The 21,515-nt window shown below is 42.6% G+C and overlaps 1 protein-coding gene across 2 annotated transcripts in view; it reads left to right on the plus strand.

Annotated features, from left to right (window-relative positions):
• CCDC170 (coiled-coil domain containing 170) overlaps window positions 1-21,515 on the plus strand; it is a 124,413-nt gene that overhangs the window by 24,786 nt on the left and 78,112 nt on the right. Inside the window, exons 1-4 of one of the 2 annotated variants that reach the window (XM_090041495.1) lie at window positions 3,361-3,457; window positions 3,829-4,085; window positions 15,669-15,813; window positions 18,775-18,960. In XM_090041495.1, coding sequence (XP_089897621.1) covers window positions 3,850-4,085; window positions 15,669-15,813; window positions 18,775-18,960 — 567 coding nt within the window. In that variant the 5' untranslated portion in view covers window positions 3,361-3,457; window positions 3,829-3,849. Of the gene's footprint in view, window positions 1-3,360; window positions 3,458-3,828; window positions 4,086-15,668; window positions 15,814-18,774; window positions 18,961-21,515 lie in introns of those variants that run through there. The other variant, XM_090041504.1, reaches the window with a different exon arrangement.

Consider the following 21,515-nt stretch of genomic DNA (forward strand, 5'->3'; position numbering starts at 1 on the left):
GGGGCAAAGCATCCACGCCAGAAGATAGGCAGGTGATCCAGGCTGACCTGGACAAGCTCAGCAAATGGGCGGACGAGAACCTGATGGTGTTTAACACCGAAAAATGCAAGGTTCTCCACCTTGGGAGGAAAAACCTGCAGCATCCTTATAGGCTCGGCAGTGCTACGTTGGTTAGCACTACAGAAGAAAGAGACTTGGGGGTCATCATTGACCACAAGATGAATATGAGCCTCCAATGCGATGCTGCGGCTAGTAAAGCGACCAAAACGCTGGCGTGCATCCATAGATGCTTCTCGAGCAAATCCCGGGACGTCATTCTCCCCTTGTACTCGGCCTTGGTGAGGCCGCAGCTGCAGTACTGCGTCCAGTTTTGGGCTCCACAATTCAAAAAGGATGTGGAGAAGCTTGAGAGAGTCCAGAGGAGAGCCACGCGCATGATCAGAGGTCAGGAAAACAGATCTTACGATGACAGGCTGAGAGCCATGGGACTCTTTAGCCTGGAAAAGCGTAGGCTCAGGGGTGATCTGATGGCCACCTACAAGTTTATCAGGGGTGACCACCAGGATCTGGGGGAACGTTTGTTCACCAGAGCGCCCCAAGGGATGACGAGGTCGAACGGTCACAAACTCCTGCAAGACCATTTCAGGCTGGACATAAGGAAGAATTTCTTTACTGTCCGAGCCCCCAAGGTCTGGAACAGTCTGCCAGCGGAGGTGGTTCAAGCACCTACATTGAACACCTTCAAGAGTAAATTGGATGCTTATCTTGCTGGGATCCTATGACCCCAGCTGACTTCCTGCCCTTTGGGCAGGGGGCTGGACTCGATGATCTCCTGAGGTCCCTTCCAGCCCTAATGTCTATGAAATCTATGAAATCTATGACTGGCTTCCTTGAACAATAACAAACCATCAACCAACGTGAAAATCCATATTTTTGGACATGTTTTATTCACCGTTCTATATGGCTCAGAAACATTGATGACCTATGCCAAACATACCAAAAGACTAAACAGCTTTTGTATCAGATGCCTGTGTAAACTTCTTTGAATAAAATGGCAAGACAGGGCGATAAATGTGAAAGTGTTAAATCATGCTGGTATGTCATTTATGGGAACATTGATTTGTAAGAAAAGATTCAGGTGGTTAGGTTGTCATGCAAATGCCAGATCTCAAGGATCCTGAAGCATGTGCTGTACTCTGAAGTTCGCGAAGGGTCTTGAAAGAGAGGCAGACCGCTGTGCAAATTTTAGGATGCTTGCAAGATGACTTCTGTCCTAATCTTCCACAGAGATTCCAAAGGATGTGCAGTTCAGAATGCTCCCCTGGCTGGTGGGGTCAGCTTGCAGGTCGAGCGAGGTGCTGTGAGGCGGACTGGATTAAGTTTTGTGATGACCAGTGTCAGAGGAGGAAAGAATCTGTGGCTCAGATTCAGATCATTGCTAGTGCATGGGTGTGCCCTACTTGTGGGCAAGACTGTCACTCACGCATCGGACTCTGTGGCCACCAAGGAACTCATTGGCGCATACAACATGCTCTGTAAAGAACGATGGTGCCAATTGAGTGTTCGAATTTGGTGCGCCTGTCCCCTCAGTTGTGTCTTTTTGTAAACTCAGTAGGGATTATCTTATGTATAAAGCACTGGACTAGCTCTCAGGATATTTGTGTGTATTTGTGGTTGTACAAGACTTCTTCTTTGTGACCATAAGCAAGATACTTAATCTGTCTCTCTCATTCAGGGCTAAACTACCACATATTAGTTTTTGTTTACTATGGAGTAAAAGCATATACATAGACAGTTACCACAGGGAAGCTTGACACACAGGAAATCTATCCCTGATTTACATCACAGTTGCTTGTTCTTGTGCCTATGCCCTGAAACAACATCTAAGAACTACTCAACATAGTTTAATTGATTGCATAATTGTAATCTTCATGTGTTCAAAATGAAATGCTTCATGTTTCATCTTGTTCTTTATAAGTGGGGCTGGCAACAATGTCTAAATGTTGCTTAACATTTTTTTATTGTAAGACTGCTTTCTGTTGTTTATAATATTGCCATACTTTGAAGAGTTAGATTGAAAATTTACATGCAAGATGTCTGCCTCCAGGATGATTTTTTTGGGAGGAAATTTTCAGCAGAAATGGCTCAGCCATTTACAGGAATGACTTGGGTGATGTGGGGGAGGAAATATGTTATTTCCTACTGGAGAAAAACACCAACAAAATGCTGTGAGTTGAAAAGCTTTAGTAGGATTGGAGTGTTGTAGCTGTGATGGTCTAGGACAGGAGTAAGCAACTCCCAGCACGGGTGCCAGAGCATGGCATGCAAAGGCATTTTGCTTGGCATGCACACCTCAGGGTGGATGGTGGGGAATGGGTTGGGGCTGCACTGCCACAACAAGGATTGGGGTCCCTTGTGGGTACCCTGCCATCTGCCCCTGGCATGCCAACATCTTACAAGTTGAGGTTGTAGGTGTTTTTAGCACTCTGTTCAAAAACATTGCTGACCTCTGATCTAAGAAATGTCTCTGAGGCAAGGCTTTTTGGTAGTATCTTTTATTGGACCAACTGTATAGTTGAGAGCTGTTGTGCAAGCTTTTTATCAGGTGCCTTTCTTCAGGACCTAAGTTTTTATCCCTTGAGAAACTGCTTTAACATCAGGACCTGAGGAATGGGCACTTCACACCTGAAGGCTAGTCTAATAGCTCTCCGAACTATAGTATTGGTCTCTTAGAAGGTATCGGAAAAAAATCTTCAGTCTTGTAAAGCTTTAGCATCTTCATACCTTGGAACAGGGGTACTCATATGAGATCAGAAAGATCCTTTTCTTGTTCCAGTGTTAATCATCTGAATTTAGCTGAATTCTTAAGCCTTTGAAAATCAGGTTTTGTCATACACATGTACAGGTGTGATTGGCAGCAACATTCTCTAGCATCCCATCTCCACATGATGTATCAAATGATAAAAAGTCCCCGCATAGTGCTCTTCCAGTAAGAAGGAGCACCTCCTGCTCTCGCAGAACTTACAGAATGACTCTTCTTGCCAATATACCTTTTAATGTAATTTATATTAAAGAGACAATAGTAACCTTTCTGGTTTTTATTTTTCAATCTGTTTTTCCAGAGTATTTTAGAAATTTAAAATACTCTTTTTCTTATTAACTTTGGCTGCTTGCAGACATTAAAAAACCCCAACAAAAATGATGCTTTACTTTAAACTCTAGATCCTTTATGAGCTTCAGAGCTCCCGTACCAAGCCCAGCGCATGCCCAGAAGAGGCAACACATTAGCTGGACCCAGCTTTCCCAATGTCTGTATAGATTGGGTGTTTTAATGGGGCTTTTTTGGTTCTTTTATTTAATAGCTCAGCTTAGGTAAAGGCTCCAAAAAGCCCTGCTGATGCGCCTGATCTATACAGATGCTCCGGACCCGGGTTGAAGTACTGTGCTGCTGCTTCTGGTAAGTCACAGCTTGTTTGTTTGGTTTTTTTTAACATCTGCAAGCAGCCTTTGTCAGTTCTGTTGAAAACAAAGTGGCTATTTTTGTTTACTTCGTTATCTTTGCAGCATTGAAGCTGGTACTAATTAAGGTTGTGTTAGTTACTTATTGCTTCAAAATCCTGAGCTGAAGTTAACAGAAAGCAGTTGGGAAATACTGAAAAAAGGCAGCTATTTGTTATCTCATTTTTTGTAGTTCCTAATAGGAAAATATGGTTCCACAATGTATTTCCTGCTAGATTCCAAAAATATTTTAATATCAGATGTTTTAGTCTATACTAAATTCTTGTTCCCTTCTGTATATTTTTTCTGTTCTCCCTTTTCTGTCTATAGCTTCTTGAACTCAGGTCTAAAATGGCTTCTAAGGAAGCATCATTCCAAGAGTTGAAAGCAGAAGTGGAAAGCTACAAAGAAAACAATGCTCGACAATCATCTCTGCTCATATCGCTGCAAAACCGAGTTCAGGAGGCAGAGGAGGAATCAAATGTGCTTGCCACTTCCAAAAAACAGACTGATTTCACAGCACAGGCAGTGTTCCAGGAGAACTGGGAGCTGAAGGAGAAGATCCGTGATCAAGAAGTCAGACTTAAGTAAGAGATTACAAGTGGTGGCTTTATTTTGGGTTGAAATATTGGAGCTTCATAGTGGCTGACAGAAAATTAAAAAGCATAAACAGCTTTACAAATTTGTATTGCTTTATATATTGCTTCTCCACTGAGGCCTTGAGAATTTGCATCTTTTAGAAGGAAAATTGATTCTATGATTCAGCTATAATCTTTGGTATAATCTTTTGGGTAATGTACCCAAAACCCTGTTTTCCTAAATGCTGTTGAAACAAGCAGCTGGACCAATTTCCTGACTTAGGAATCCATGGTAAGCAGAGTACTACCAGTTTTTCTTCCCTAGCTTTGATATTTACCACTGCATCTCTGTGTTTTCTATGGGCTTTCTCCTGACTTTGCCTCCAGCACACATGGACTGCAAAAATCAACCTCGTAGTCCATGTATTTGCAGGCAGGGAAAATTCCTGACTTGCTTTGTGCATTGGGCCATCCTTTCATCATGGACAGATTTCTTACTATGTTAAGGAGTTCCTGGAGTGAGCAGAGAATGTTTGTTCACTTTTCAGGGCTCTGTCAGACATTACATTTGTGGTGACTATATATGAGTTCCCTGCAATAAATTGTGACCAAACAGACATTAAAGCAGTTTGTCATGGGGTAAAAATAGTGTATCCAATGCCAAAATGGCGAATCTGCCCCCAAGAAGTTGCTGGCCGAAAAAACAATAATGTTTGTCTAGTTATAGTACTGTCCAAAAGACTCCCAGTATCCCATGGCCCTCTACTCCTCCCTTCAAGGGGGAGGGAGGGAGAGTGCCTGACTCCCTGGTAGCCCTTCCAGTAGTGAGGTGTCAGAACACCAAGCATGCTGCCCCTTATCTAGTCTCACCAATCATCTGTCCTCATACTGAAGGCCATCCTACTGAATCTCAGACTGCCTGCAAGTGGGGATCTTTAAAGAGCTGGCAGGAAGTCTATTATAAATCTCTGCTTTCCAGTATCGGGCTAGCTGCCGACCCTTTAGAGTTCCTAGCTGTCAGGCAACCCAAGATCAGACAACGCTGCTGCAGCCCCAGTGGTGCTTCTTGGTCTCAGGCTACCTGCACATTAGGAACTTTAAAGGGCAGGAACTGGGGCTGGAGAGCACCGTGACAGCAGTGGTTTCTTCAATCCACTGTTCTATGACAGCAACAACTGATGGAGCCAAGCCTATTAGTGAGTCATTGATAATCTCTCCTGGGGCCAGGGGGAGCTAACGACTCAGTCCCATATCATCCCCTGGCTGGAGAGGGCACCTCTGTGGAAAATGTGTTATGAGTTGTTCACAGACACCTGCCCATAGCTCTCAATTTTTTTGTCAACATCTGTTAAAGGCCCCAGTAACGTTAGCTTTATCACAGTTTTCTTCCCCACTTTCCTTTTAATATAAATAACTATATTATCAATTTTTTAAAATGTGTGTAGTGGTCATGTATAATATTAGATTGTTAAAGACATTGCCCTTTAGAATATATCTTACCATACTGGATTTGGCCATTGACCTATCAGTTCTGAGATTCTTACTGATAATGGTTCATGTCTTAGATCAGTAATGTGGACCCACAGTAGAACTTAGAATAAATAGATCTATGGAGCTTAAAAATGTGCAGGATTAGAATTGTTGTTTACAGTGCATTGCACAACTCTTTTTGCTGACACTCAAGCAAGACATTTAACCTATCTTTTAACATTGTCTAGCCAATTCTAAAAGCAAATATATACTAGATGTTTTATTTTCTCAAATCAATATTTTGCACGGTTCTTCAATTGCTTTCTGAATTTGCAGTGGCTCATAAAATCATTTTGCTAATTATACAAATTAATATCAAGGCACGCATTTGTTACCAACGTCAGTGAAGTCTGATTGTTGCTGACAGTCAGAAATCTCAAAGACTGAAATCCCAGGACAAAATAGGAGAGAAGGCTGTGCTAATTGTTACATTATGAATCACTGATAGTGAATTAAACATCAGACTTCAAATAATGGATTTGAGTGTCTTCATAAAGCTATCTTTTAAAAGAAAGAGAAGCTGTAATGTGTCATGTAATGTGCTTGAATGTGTAATGACACCACTGCCTGTCTTGACAGGAAGAATCTTGCAAATGACTGGGTCACAACAGCAGGCTGTGGTTCAAAGGTAAAAAAACAGCACTGGTTCCAGCTAAGATCATCCAGTCTAGGAACCCTTAGTGAGCTTGAATTATTAACAGGGAACAGATTTAGCCAGGAGTTCCCTGGCTCTATTGAAAACAGATAAGGAGATCAGCAAGCATTGTACTGTCAGGTTTATAGTACAGCTCTCCTGTTAAAAATGACACCGCTTCACTCAGCAGATCTACTGCCATTTTATTTTTTCAAGCATGTTTTTATTACCATATGTTTCTGTTCGCTCTATGGAACTAGCCAACCTTGTGAGAACTGGATTATATATATTAATTCCTGTACATAACAGAGTATTTCAGAATATAGCTTCTAGTTACTTATACCTGTGCTGCCCTTCTAAAGACAAGGGGAGTTCATAAGTGTCAGTAAAGGTATACACTGCCTTACAGAACCTTTCTTACGGGCAGTCAGTACACGGTGTAGACGAGCTTGATTTCTCAGAGCCAGGCCTGAGTCTGCATAGCTGGTAGTCAAGGGAATTCTGTAAATGTATAAACTATGTGAATTTGAAGCAGCAAGCACTGAGAGAAATAAGCTTGGGACCTACCTCATATAATTTTTAGAGAGAGAACTTTAATGTTCTTTACTGAACTTTAATGATCAGTAGCCTTTATTGCATTTTGTATTTATCTGTGATTTAGAGAATTAAAATGAAAAAGATTTTAATAAAAATGTTCAATAAATGAATGTGCTTGTATTATATGTACTCCCAATTTGCTTTCTGCAAAATTTCTTTCTTTAAGAGCCAGCCCATCGGCCTTAAAGTTTATCCATTTTTTTTACCACATGGGTAGATTATGTAAAATAGTCTATATTTTTGAAAGAATGAATCATAAGGTTTATAGAACAAATGTAAGCACATACAATTTATGGTTCCATTAAAGGCAAGACTTTCAAAATACTGTAACTTGAATGTCTCAGTGTTGCAAAACCAATTTCTCTCAGTTATAGGAACAACTTTCATTTTGACTTGAAGGTTTAACTTGCCAACTTACTGTTTAGGGCCATATGCTTCTTCTGGTCAATGAATTCCCACAAATATTTCTTATAGATCAGAAGAGTAGCAAATGGGAATGGAATTTTTTTCGATGATCTAATCCGTCTTTTTGTCTAGGTAGGACTGTTATTCTCAATAATACACTTTCCAAGAGCTTTGTTTCAGCAAGCTTTAAATGTCTTCAAGGATAGCGGGCTTCTGTCTTTTTCCACAAGGAATAAATTCTCTGTGGGCAGAGGAATAGGGTCTTTGGACAGATGATTATTGGTTTGTCCATCAGAAATACAAAAATTGTGTTTTTCTTATCAGTGTGGATGTCCTTTTAAAGATTTACATCAAGTTACACAGGGCCAAGATTTTGCCTGCTATGTTTCAAAATAGAGAAAATGTTTGATTTCAGTTACGCTGATTTCAGTTACGATGTTTATGCTGTTTGTTACAATGCAATTTCTGATTCTCTCAGTATTTTCTGTGCATAGGTGCATGTGTGTGGGTGGTGTTTGTGGGAGGTGGGTGGTATCTGAAGTTTCCCTCCCTTCTGTTTCTGCTTTACTTTTATCAAAGGCAGCAGTAAAATGTACAGGCTGAACAGGGCCACCTACTCCTTTTGTTAATTAGAGGGGATGAAAAAGCTTGGAGAAAGTCGCAATGGTTTATGCGTGGTTGCCCATTATAGATGCATTGCTTTGTTACGTTACATCTTTCCCATGTTACCATTACCCCACTAGAAGCTAGTCTTTTCTGTCCCTCTATTATTTCCTGCTGCCTCCATTTGCTTTGCATTTTTGCCCCCAGCCTGCACACCAGATCCAGGTTGCAGAGCTGTGTCATCTGACCTTCAGGGCTCCTTACATGTCTGAAAATTTGGCTGCAGGGGAACAGTGCCAGCATTAATTGTTGCTGCCATGCTGCCAAACATCCGGACCTTGGGGAACGCTGCAGGCAGATAGGTTGGCTGTATTTGCGAGATTAGGTGTATGGGGTCTGATCTGGGTGCATAGGAGTCAACACCATGCAGAATCAGTCCTGTGGACTAGCTCTGCACCAGTCTTCTGGTACATGGGGTTGAAGGTTGATGGAATTGATATTGGCTGCTTGTTCTACTTGCAAAATGTTCTTCTTAAGGTTTCTCTTACATGTTCTCTTCCTCACATCAGTTGGTTTCCACTTCACGGCTTAATATCCCCGTATGTTTATGTCTTGTCTTGTAGCATATGTGCCCCACTTAAGTCCTTCCTCCTGTTTTAGGGCAGGCTTCTGGTTGGTGATGAGCAAGCTGAGCAGAAAGCAGTTGTTCTGGGATAAACAGCTCAGGTGTGGGACTGTCTGGAAGAGGCTTTTCTCTGTGCTTGTGACTTAGGGTGGCTGATTGATACTAGAGTGTTTGTCTAGTGCCTGCTATGTGTTTGGCCTTTTTTCCCCCCTTTTCCCCTGTGTATGTGTTTGCTTTCTTGCCTCCTGCACTTCCCTCTTTCCTCTTCTGTTCTTCCCCACCTCTGGAGTGCCTGAGTGACAGGTCTTGCTTTGGGTGGGTCTGATTTAGGTAACTGAAGGGTGGAGCTAGGATAGGCAGCTTTATGAAAGAGCAGCCCCCAGTGAACTGTGTGTTAACAATGAATACAGGGCAGCAAACAGAGAGTGAGTTTGCCTGAAAAGGGAGCCAGAGAGCAGGAGACTGTGTGTGCAAAGGTCTTAATGTAGGTGTTAGGTGTGCAGGTTCTTGTGGTGTATCTGTTTTCCCCCTTCCTGCTCTATTTTTTTTCTCTCCTTATGGCATAGGTGTTCTCTAGGGAGCTAAGGAGGTACTAATGGAGTTTGGAGACCTCCAACTGTTGTGACCTGCTTGGGATGTGCCACATTCACATTCCTCTCAGAGGTTCAGGAATACTTCATCTGCAGGCTGATGATCTGCACTGGAGGAGAAGATTCAAAGACTGGAAGCATGGGTATTTACATTGCATTCTATCCAGGATCAGGAAAATTATTTGGACAAGTGTTATGAGAGACTGGTCCTGGAGAGGCCAAAAGGGCAAGGAGGAGAAGTGGCAGCATGTGACTACTTGAAGAAGGAGAATACATAGAATTGAAGAGCAGCAGACTGAAGTCAACAACTGCTTTCTATCACTGTAGTGGAACTGCTGAGGAAAAGGCAGAGGAGAGGACATCTGCAGGCATGAGGCTGAGGATGCAGCAGCCTAAAGAGCAAGAAGTGCAAGGCCCCAAGGCCAGGGGCTTCAGAACCACTGCACCCAAAAGGAAGAGAAGAGTGGTGGTGGTTGGTGGCCCCCTTCTGCAGGAGACAGGGGCAGCAATTTGTCATCCAGATTTGGGGGCCTGGGAGGCATGCTGCCTACTTGGAGCTTGAATTCAGACTGCCACTTTGGATTATTACCCCTTCCTTGTCCATATAGACACCAATGATACCGCCAGCGTCAGCATGTGTGGAACACCTCCTCCAGCATGTGTTTCCCTCCTGCCACGACTTAGATCTGAAAGAAATTAAATTGGGAAGAAGTGATTATTACCAAAGGAAGTATTCACTGGAAATGCCACGCTGAAATAACTTGTTTTTTTTCTTTCTGCTTTTATTCATTGGTTTGCCGGTTTACAGGGAAATCCCCTCGTAGAGGAGAGGGGAATCACCGTCCTAAGGGTTAACCCCAGGGTCTCCACTGGGTCACCCTCTGTATTCGGCAGAGGATCTCCGTCCCCTGCCCTGCAAAAGGGAGTCTCCGGGCTTCTCAGTCATGTCTGAGTCTTAGCCCGCTCCCCCCCGTAACTGACAGAGAAAAAAGAAAAGTTTCCTTCCTTTTGGTTCTATTATGCCGCTAATTGACTAATTAGCAGCTTGTTACCACTGCCGCTTGTTTCCTTTTATTGTGCAGCTTCAGTGAACAGGCTCCACGGCTCTCCCGCTGTTGGGGCTTGCTCTCTCAGCCCTTAGTGTCCCTTTTCCTGGAGTTCCTGAAGTCCCCCAGTCTCTTCAGGGATCTGGGCGGGGTCTTCCCTCCCGCTGCCCCTCCGGCTCAGTGGAATGTCCCCAATTCTTAATGCTGAGCGCGGCTCCAGCCCGTGGCCCGGCTCCGCTTCTCCCCGCACTCACCGTTGCTCCCGTGGACTCAAGGTAAGGTCAGATGAGATCTGGATCCTGAGATCCCTCTAGTCAGGAGCCAGGGTCCCTCTTGCAGCTCCTCTCTCTTTTTTCTTCTGTGGTGCCCGAAGGCACCTTTCCTCATCTTCCTCTCCTTTTTATTCTCCGGGGTTTAGCTGCCATTGGCACCTGAGGACCAGGGCCCGCCCTCCTCATGGTCTCATTATTTCCAGCTGCCCCCTTTTCCTTAACAACAGGGTCTCAAGGAGAACCCTGTTACAGCCAGGAATTACACTGAGCAGATCTGCAGGAACTATGAAGCTCTTGGCAGGAGGATTAAGGAGCTTGGAGCACAAGTTGTGCTCTGGTTGATTCTTCCCACAGAAGAATCCAGGCAGTGAGCTGGAAGTGTACATGTGGCTGAGATGGTGAAGGCTTTGGCTTCTTCAACAATGGGCAGATGTTCTTGGGATGATGGCTGCTGTCAAGAGATAGGATCTGACAAGAATGGGGTAGAGCATCTTTGGGTATCTTCTGACCAGCCTAGTAATGAGAGCTTTAAACTAGATTCCATGGGGAATGGTGACCAAAACTCTCCAACAGGAGAGCCCACAGTCCAGAGGGGAAAGGACTCAAAGAAACAACTTAACTCTGGGAAAGAGTCAGAGAGCTACAGGACTGCAGCAAGTGGTGCAAAAAGGAAGTGAGGTCAAAATGCAAAATACATCTGATACAAGGATACAAATGCTATAGTGTGGGGAATAAACAAGATGAGGTGGAAGCTGCAGCCTGTGAAAATAACTATGATCTAACTGGCATCACTGAGACCTGGTGGAACAGCTGTTATGACTGGAAAGTCAACTTGGAGGGTTACACTCTTGTTTGCAAAGGTAGGGTTGGGAGAAAAGTGGTGGTGTGCCTTATATATCAGAAATGCATACTCTTGTTCCATGATTCAGGAGAAAGAAGACAAGGGGGCATGCCCTTTACCCAGGATCTCTTGAGCACATATTGACAAGATTTCATAGAAGCAGGACATTAGCTTCCATGGTGCCCCTCTTTACCTGTGGCAGGTTAGGGTGATATGTCTGTGTTGTCAGGGTTGATGGTAGTTCTTATGTAGAGTTCAGATTATGGATTGTATAGGGTAGTTTTGATAGGGGTATCCAGCCTCAGACAGAAGGCTGGACTAGATGACCTCTGGAGGCCCCTTCCAGCCCTACTTTTTTCTATGATTCTCTCTTTTTTAAGTTTTTTTCCAGCCAATACCCAGAATCTTTTGTAGGCAGTTGTTTTGAAAGGAATCTAATTTCCTCTCTAAATGTTTTGATAGATCTCCAGCTGTTTGTTAGTAGTGGGATTATATTTGTGCAAGAGCTAGGTTGTAGGCAGTCTTGCCTAGTGATTGGGTTACAGGAGAAGGGCAGGAAATATAATCCAAGTTAGCTGATACCAGGGGGGATTCCAGAAGCAGAACCTAAGTTATAGACCAAGTCAAAGTTCTCAAGAGATTGAGTTACCGGATCCAAGGTGGGAAATCCAAAGACAGAGTCCAAATGACAGACTGAGTCAAAGTTCAAGGATTGTATACTGAGTTACCATGTACAAGGACAATTTCCAAAACACCAGAGTCCAAGAACATACTTGAGTAGGGTCAGGGACCAGAAAACCGGGGAGCCACAGGTTCAGAGGCCTACCAGAGCAGCAAACCTTCAGGCAAAATTATTAGCTGGCCTAGAGCTGCAGCCACAGATGGAACACTTCCCAGCAGCCAATCAGAAGGTCCTTACAGTGGCCAGCTGGATCATATGCTGATGTTAGGGCTTCCAATCAGAGCCCCAGGCAGATGTTGTCAAAGAAGCAATTCACCCAGACTGGGTGCCTAGTAGGACCCCTGACAATTTGAGTTAAAGAGTTTCAGCTTAATTTTGGTACTGTAAATCTTTGATTTCCATGCATTGTTGACTTCAGTAAATTCTGTAGCTGTAGTTCCTATCCTCAGTGTCACTTCTTCCTTGAGGTCTCCATTGATTAATATAGTACAATTTAGATAGGGTTGGAGACCTTGATGTTCTTGCCTCCTACTGCAAGGTTGCTATTTGATGTCTGGATTTCAAGGATGTTTGTTTTGGCATAGTTAATTTGGGGGTAGCGTGTGTAATCCATGAAGCTCCGTATCATGCCCTACTGGCTCTCTCCTGCATGCATGCCCCAAACCTAAAGTACTCTAGTGAGACTCTAGGATCATCCCCAGTGGCCACTCTCAAACACGACAGAGGTTGAGGTCTTGAGTAGTCACAAAAGCACATAGTCATAGAATCAAAGAATTGTAGAACTGGAAGAGACCTGTAAGATCATCAAGTCCAGTCCCCTGCCATGGACAGGAAGTTATTGGGCTCAGAAAAGCTCAACAAGGTGCTTATCCAACCTCCTCTTGAACACCTCCAAGGATGGTGACTGCACCACCTCTGCTGGGAGTGTATTCCAGATTCTGGTGATCCTTACAGAGAAGAAGTTCTTCTTTAAATCTAGCCTGAATTTACCCTCTATAAGCTTATGTCCATTGGTCTTTGTCCTCCCTTGAGGTGCCTTCCTGAAGATTTGCTCACTTAAATCTTGGTGTTCACCCCGATGTACTTGTAGGCGGTATCTCAATTCGTCTCTCAGCCTTCTCTTACTCAAACTGAACAGGCCCAGTTCCCCGAGTCTCTCCTTGTAGGGCCTATTCTCCATGCCCTTGACCATGTGGGTGGCTCTTCTTTGTACCATCTTGAGCTTATCCATGTCCATCTTGAAGTGTGGTGCACATCTTAGACTGTCTTTTATAGGTGTATTCCTGTGTCTGGAGCGTATGTATAGGAGCAAGGGGTAGATGTGCTCAGAAATGGTTAGGATTAGACACACTGTCATAGCAATGCAGACATGCCCTTTGAGCTCCATTTTGACTGCTTGTTTGCTAGGTTGTCTGTCTTTGTACCTTCTCTGTGGTGTCACTCAGTGGTACAATGACATCAGCAAACCTTGATCCATTTGCTCTCTGTCCATGCTATGCTACAGTATGTATTGCCTGTATACATCTTTGTTATCTATTCTATTTTAATGTCAGGCAACAATAGAGAAAGAATGCAATGCTGGTTCAAATAAGTGTCCAGCTGAACCACTGTTGTTTGGTCATTTGTCCTTAAAGAATATTTTGTGCCGCTGCACTTTGATGACTTCAGCTGCAATTCCATGGAACTGAAGGATGTTCCATAAAGTCAGTCTGTGCAAGCAGTCAAATGCCCTATAAAACCTCAACGAAATTGATGGTGACAGATGAGCCTGTGTCATGCGTCAAGGTGTAGGTAGTTTGACTGGCAAGTTGCTCAAGCTGTTAGCCCAAGGCCTGAGGGTTGCTGAGGTCAAATCCAGAGGGTGTGAGACCAAACTGGGACCTAAATACTAGGCAGAGCAAGATCAGGGAACAGGTTGGGTTAGATACCTGTGAGAGCCAGGTTACAGCAATCCAAGATGGCACACAGAGGCAGTGGTCAAAGTCCAAGCAGAGTCAGCAATGGGGCTAAGCACAAACAATTAAAAAGCCCAAGAATTAATCAGTTCAGTCACTGCAGGTTAGTCTAAACTGCATAGATTGAACCGATAAGCAAGTGAACAGACATTTACTTTTGATTTTGGAAATGAAGCCACATGCCTGCAGTGACCCAAGCCAGAAGCCAGGGGGTGCTAGAGCATGTCTGTATGCGAGGCTGTAGCAGACAGCTTGGGCCAAAGCTAGCCTGCCTACTTTGTCGGGGGGAGGGGTTTGTGGGGGAGGTGCAAAGTATCCTGGGGTGCTGGGGGGAACTATGAGTTAACTTGAGTCTGGAGGAGATCTGGGATAGAAGTTCAATAAACTAATTTAACCTAAATCAGCTAAGTCTGATACCACATCCATCCAAGCTTATCTTAAACAGGGTTTGCCATTTTGAAAGTGCTTTATGTGTACTGAACTGTTGCTGTGTTACAGATTTGAAACGTTTTCTGATTACTTATACCAGTTTATGTGTAATTTCTGTCCTTAGCTCAGGTGGTCAGGTCTTGAAGCAGGGCACAGAGGCAAGGAAACAACAGGGCAATCCAAGGGTGGCAGGATCCTTGTTATCTAGACCAGGGATTCTCAGCCTTTTGTGTACCAGGACCCATTTGTAAACATCAATTCCTAGTCCTGAGTCAGTGCCTCTCACTCCTGATCTGTTGCCCCCTGCCCCCAGGCCCCAACCCCCACCATGTGTGGGGCAAGGGGTGGTTGTGTGTGTTGGGGTGGAGCAAGCAGCCCCTTACAGGCTGGAACTCTGTCAGCCTGCAAGGGAAAAGCCATGTTTTGCCGTGTTTTTCTCTTTTAAAGGAGAATCCATTTTTTAAAGTTTGTTTGTGACCCTTTCATATATTCATGTGACCCACTTTTGGATCACAACCCACAGGTTGAGAGATGCTGATCTAGACAGCTTCCCCAGGAATCAGGAAGCCTTGTACAGATGGGAAGACCCAAGCAGGGGACAGGAGCCCCAGGTCAATTAGGGGTCAGTGAGGGGGAGGTCTTTCTCTGGTGGGACCTTTTTTCCTGTTATTCTGTCTCCTTGCATAAGCTGTGGCTTAGTGGAGGGCTGAGCTGGTGCTCATTACCTAGGGTCAGGGGTTTGGGACTGGGTCCTGACAGCCTGTCCTGCCCTTCTATGCATCTTTTTAGTGATAGTCAACAGTTTGAATATCTGGTTTACACAGTCTCTCTTTGGCCTAATCCAGCCTAGTCTTTCCTAACCCCTTCATCCACTCCATCCTTTTCACCCAGTTTAGTAGCACATTGCATGGGTTTTTTTACAATGAGTTCTGCTCTGCAGGTCTTGCACTCAGCAGTCTCCCTAGCATGTTTTTCTGACAATGGCTCTGTCAGTTTCATTAGGAAGCTGATGTCAAGTGCTTTTAGCATTTCTATAACAATTAGATTGTCTTCCGCAGCTTTGTTATTTTCAGCTTCTTTTTGCAGCTTGTGCTTTTGATTTTTCCTACTGGAATGATGTAAGTGTTTGGTTGTCTGGTTAACATGTTCTATCAAGTCTGGTGCTGAGATGGGGTTGCATTTGTTGAGGACTTTGTTGAGATGCCAGTCAAGATCAAAGGTTGAAAGTATAATACAAAAATAGTATATGTATTAAATCGCAATTTAATTGATGAAGGTTGTGTAGAATACATAGAAACCTGCAATAAGCTTAGGTTGATATTACCTTTTGCTACAGAAAATACTGCTTTTGAGTGTGTTCATCCTGATGTGGATTTGTTTCAGCAAATATATAGATGAATGTGAAGAAAGCAAGAATCAAATTTCTGAGATCAGCAGGAAGAATGGTGAATTCTTAGCACATCTTTCTGGGGTTTTGGACATAGACATCAGAGGAAAAGAAGAACCACAGGAACTTGTGATTTCCAAGGTATTCATGTGCAGTTATTGGTTTATGTGCAGTTATATTTTTACATGCAGTTATATTTCTTATTGTAGAGACTTACTTAAATGTTTAATTGTATTGCGTTGCTCTACTGGACAGTTATACAATAAGGCTTTGTTGCCTTTTGAATTATTTGTTTCAAAATATACAAATCCATTTGTAGGATAGTTTAATAGCACTGTATTCTTTGATAGTAATAGGAAAAATACAACAGAACTTCAAGAACTTTAAATAACTTTAACAAAACTTTGAAGTTGGAAACCATTTAAAACAGTTTTTACAAACATTGGCCTAATTTTCAACAGATACTGAAAACCCTCAGCTCTCATTGAATTCAGTCAAGCCTTCTGTATGTAAATATTACATTAACTTACAACTATCATTATTGTTGCTAGGTTCAAATTTTAGCATGCAAGGCATGTAATTGACTGCTTGTCTAAAACATCATAAACTATTGAAGTCACAAGGGTAGCAGGTTGATTAGTCTTGCTGCCAGGCAAATAAATTCTGTCTAGATGCTCCCACAAAAAATCCCCAAATGAGCCAGTAATGACACCCTGGTGTGGGGGAGGGGAGGAGATGAACTTAGCTCTATGTTGCTTTTGAGCATACAGACAAGCCTCATCTTCAGTGCAATACTGGGGTCGCCTCTCAGGGTGTTGTAATAGGCTAATTTCCAGGGTGAGATGCTTCTTATCTCCTGAGAAGTGAGAATGGGCATACTGTTGCCATGATACAGATCTATCCAATGTGACAGAAAATTCTAGCATTGTTTCTAATGCTCAGTACATGTACATATCCCATTAAACAAGGACATTTCCATGGTGCCACTGAAAAGCAACCTCAACTCTGATTCTGTAGTATGATACATTTATTGCCATTCATAACTGAACCATAACCATTCATCCTACAGCATTCTCTTAAAACACTGCATGAAACTGATATGTTTCTTTAGATTTTTTCAAACTTTTGGCAGTGGAATTCTCATTCAAGAAAACAAAACCAATCTTTTTGTAGGCCTGCTATGTAGTGTGAAAAGCCAACTTATTTTAATTATGCATGTTTTGCTTTCTTTGGTTAGTTCCATTATACTCAGGGCTGTCCGTATGGAGGGCGAAGTGGTGTGACCGCCCTGGGTTCCCGTGCTTTGGGGGGCCCTGTGGAGCCAGGTGGAGCAGCAGTGGCGTGGAGCGGTGCCTCTGTTAGGGTGCCTCCGTGTTGAGCTGCTCGCCAACATCCCCCCTCCCACCCTGCTGAACTTCTTCAGGTCTGGGATCGGAGAGAGGGCAGGGCCTCGCATGGGCTGATTTGCCCCAGGCCCCACACCCTGCTTGGGTTGCCTCTGACTATACTATCCCAATTTCTGAAATACTGAAATACTACCTTATTTACATTTATAACAAATATTTTAGGAGCTCTGGACTTTAACCATTGAAAAGAAAAATACTTAAATTTAACCTTTATCTGTATATAACAAAAGTTTCTTACAGTATGTCATCTTAATCAAAGTGTACCCAAATTGCAGTGTTTTCTCATAGGGGAAAAAATAGTTCCTGTCACTAATGAGCCAACTGTCACTAAGACAGGATGAGCAGTAACTATAACTGAACCATTTCTTTTATACTAGCTTATGAATTTTTTTTTTAAATCCTATTCTCATGACAAAACATTAAATTTGAAGTTTTACCAAGTATAGTGCACAGTATATCTACTCTTTTTGTCTTAGTAGGGTCTCTCACTTTTCTCCATAAAGATTAGAATTAAAGATAGAATAGGAGTTGCTTAAACTAAGAAACATTCTATCAGAAGAATGAAAGGAGCATGTTTTCCCTGCCCATATTACTGAAGTATCATGGGGTATTCTTTACCCTTCCTTATCCTGGTGCCCTGGCAGTGATATATCTCAAATATTCCTTGGGCTACCAGCCCTCCCAGATTACTATGTTGTTCAGAACAGCAACCCAGTAACTTATTTGTCTATCAGATGTTCCTACTATTTTTTATGCTCAAGAAAGCAGCATTGGCAAATTTAAAAACTTATGTCTGAGAACATTTCAAACATAATATTTCAAACATGGCCTATGCTAGTTTCCCATTCCAGTGGCGTGACCGCCATAAATTGTACAGGAAACCCCCGTTTCCCACCTACAGATAGTTGTATGATCTCTTCATTTTTTGCCCTACCTTACCAACAGTGTGGACAAGCAGAAATGATAACAGCCCTTCAGATGCTTGATATATTATTGAGCATGTGTATGTCTGTCTGTGTGTGTTTAATAGACTAACCCACATTAAGGTTTGCTATAATCTATCTAATATAATAAAAGCCTTAGTCTGTCTGCCTGCCTGTAATGCTTTAGTCACACTCTGATTGGTTGTCTTGGCAGCCAGTCACAGTGCTGACTGAAACAACTAATCTGAGTGCTCTGCACAGACAGACACACATGGCCGAATGCCAACATGACAGCGGGGACTGAGGGGCTGGAGCGGGGGGCTGGAGTGGTGCTGCCCTGCCCCCCCCCAGCCCTGGTCCTTAAAGGCAGAGAGGGATGGCGGGGATAAACTGGGACAACAGAGCACTGCCATGATGGTGGGGATGGAGGGGACAGAGTGGGGGTGTGAGGCACTGCTGGCCTCACCCCCGCACTCCCAGTCCTGCTTCATGGAGGCGGCGGGAGCGTGGAGTGCTAGCCTCGCCCCCCTGCTCTGGCACATGAGACCAGAAGTGGGTAGTAGGGGGAGCATACAGGGGTGGAGAAAGAGCAGTGGCGCCATGGGGTGTTGGGTGGCGGTGCTCCATCCCCCGCATCTAGTCATGATGGGCAGTGGTGAGGATGGACTGGGATGGTGGAGTGCTGCCATCAGTTGAAATGAGTATAGACAGTTTTTAATAGGAAGTGGTATAAGAAGCTTATTAATACTTATTTAACTTGTTTCTCTCTCCAGCTCACTGAGATGCATAAAGAAAATAAAATGTTAAAAGGGCAGATTACTACTCTCAAAGAAGCTATCAGTGTTCATGAGATGGAGTCAAAAGCTAGCAGAGAAACCATCATGAGGCTTGTTTCAGAAGTGAGCAAAGAGCAGAAAAAGGCAGCAGCCTACTTGCAAGACAGGGACAAGCTTAACAAGGTACACTGTTTTTGTATAGTGCATGTCTGTGTGATCTACTGACATTTTTTGGAAACGAAAAACATATTTTGCGATAAAAGATCATGCTTTGAAACAGAACAGGAGAATGGTTATAAGATTTCAATACATATCCTTAGCAGTATGTACTTTGGAAATATGTTTGGGCCTATGAAGTAGGAAGATTTGCTTTATTAAAAAAAGTTTAAATATTTCCCTGCCTCAAGTTTTTGAAATCTCAGTAGTATTGGGAGGTTAAAGGAATGACTTGTGCTTGTGAATGTTGCTATAACCTTGACACCTTCCTGTTCACCAGAGTTTTTGTTCTTGTTCAACAATTCTACGCACCTGTATTAATACCTCAAACTTGTAATTGGGCAAATGATGTGTAAGGCAGTGTGTGAAAGTACGGATTAGTTTGGTATTTCTAAGACAAGTATGGTACATAAGAAGAGTTGCCTACTTAGAAATTTTTATTTCATTTCTAGAAATAGACTTTCAGACTTTTACAGGTATTTTCTTTAGAGTCTCACAACTCTGCTTATTTTTAAAATTACTGTAATTTTTAAAACGGTAAAAACTACCGTAATTTTAACTCATAATGTTTTCTTGGTTCCATTAAAAATGAAAATAATGTGTCTTAGCTGTGAAACACCTGGTTATTGTCATTATATAATCAATTCATTTTCCTAATCAGAAACATTGATTTGACTCATACAAAAAAATTATAGCTTGCAGCATGGCCTCCATCAGAAAACATTATCTTGCTGTCCTTCATTCCACAGAAGAAATTCAGTAGGGAAAATTTGTGTAGCAGAAGAGGTGTTGTTCGACTGAGAAATCTGAGTGAAGCTGTAATAAATCTTGAATATGCCAAATTCACTTAGCAGGTTTTTCAGAAAGTTGGGTAGTTTAGAGGGCTAATAGTTAGCAAGGCTTTTTAAAGAGAACTTTGTAAAATGACCTTTTAGGGGTATTAAAATACAAAATATGAAAAACTGCATTATCATTATTTTTACGAACAAAAACCCGCTGATGCACCCATAAGTGTTCCCAGTTATAACCCATAAAAGCAGAAATTCTTGGAAAAGAAAGTGTGTCATTTAGTTGTACACACAGTACCCTGGAGGTGGAAAAACAGCTGATAAATATACTCTGGATAGCAACATTTTTATTATGTAGAGGAGAACGATGGTAAGAATCATGTGATGTGTTTACTCAGTACCTACACAAGTTTTTGCTGAAAAGACTGCTGGTCAATCATTTAACATGTTTTATCCTAAGCTTGGATAAAAGTAAAAGAGCGTGCATTGAGAATTTAAACAGCTTTATTCTTGATGCAGCTTTCTGTTCCCATCATTCAGATAAAATGTAGGAGAGGATATGAGAAGGATGTAATATATTTTCTAGGCTAAGGTTCAACATAGAGTCATTTTAAACTGAGATTATGGCCCTTTTTGAGCTGTTTTGCAAGTGTGCATTGGCTGCCAGAATACTTCCTAAGCTGAGCTAGTTGTATGAAAGTATCTGCCTATGATTTATCATGCAGATGTCAAACACATTATTTATTTTATTCTACAGAAATGTTTTTAGACTAGATTGAATAACTAAGATATAAGGGGATCCTGTAAGGGCAATGCTTCTTGCCTTTTCAAACAAAAGATTTATCATCATGGTTTATCTGGTGGTTGTCTCGCAGTGTTCCTTCAGTTCCACTTAAAAAATGCAGGTATTAGATGAATATATGGAACGTTGAGAAGAGGTTGCATCCTCACTGTATTAAATCGTTTTGTATCCAAGCAGTGCAAAACTGGCTTTTGAACTACTTTTGATGAGGAAAATGTATGATGTTGCCTGTGGCTTTTGCATTCTTGCCTGTTGGTTTCAAGGTTGTTTCAGAAGCATATCCAGTTTTCTAAAATATGTTTGATTTTATCATATGTTAGGCTGCAGGAGCACAAATGGATATACTGCACTGTGTGTACTCAGCAGGGGATAGAGGGGAAACCCTACCATCAAAGAAAATAAGCAGATAGCTTACTGTTAGAAGTAGTAAATACACTGTTTTCTGACTTCTTACACACAGATAATATGCTTAACAGTGTCTCCCTCTTTAGCACCTTTCCATAGTCTACCAAGCACTGCCTCAGGTCTGTGCTCCTAGTCCTCTCTGTAGTCTCCACCTCTCTGGCAATCCTCTGCACTTGGTGCTTTTGTCCATAACCATCACACCAGAGCTTCTGAGAAAGGGGTCCCCAGCCCTTTTCACCTGAGACTTCCACACCTGCTAAGTTTATGTCCCGTGAGTGTCCCTCCACGATTAACCCTTTTGTTCTGAGTCTGGCCTGCTCTGAGCTGGTTCTTTTAATTTGCTAGGGGGCTTTCATTAGCCTTCTCTTAGAACAGGAATTTGTTCAGCAGGGCTCTCCTGACTGTTTGGGTTTTTTTGTCAGTTCTCCCGAGCGTTCAACAACGCAATTAAACAAGACAAAGTTCTCATTCACAGTACTCTCCCAGCATCTTCATTCCATACTTTCTCTGGGTTAGCTTCTCTATGC

Source organism: Crocodylus siamensis, chromosome 1 (genome assembly GCF_052110815.1).
Source record: "Crocodylus siamensis isolate JL-2025a chromosome 1, ASM5211081v1, whole genome shotgun sequence".
NCBI classification, from domain to species: Eukaryota; Metazoa; Chordata; order Crocodylia; family Crocodylidae; genus Crocodylus; species Crocodylus siamensis.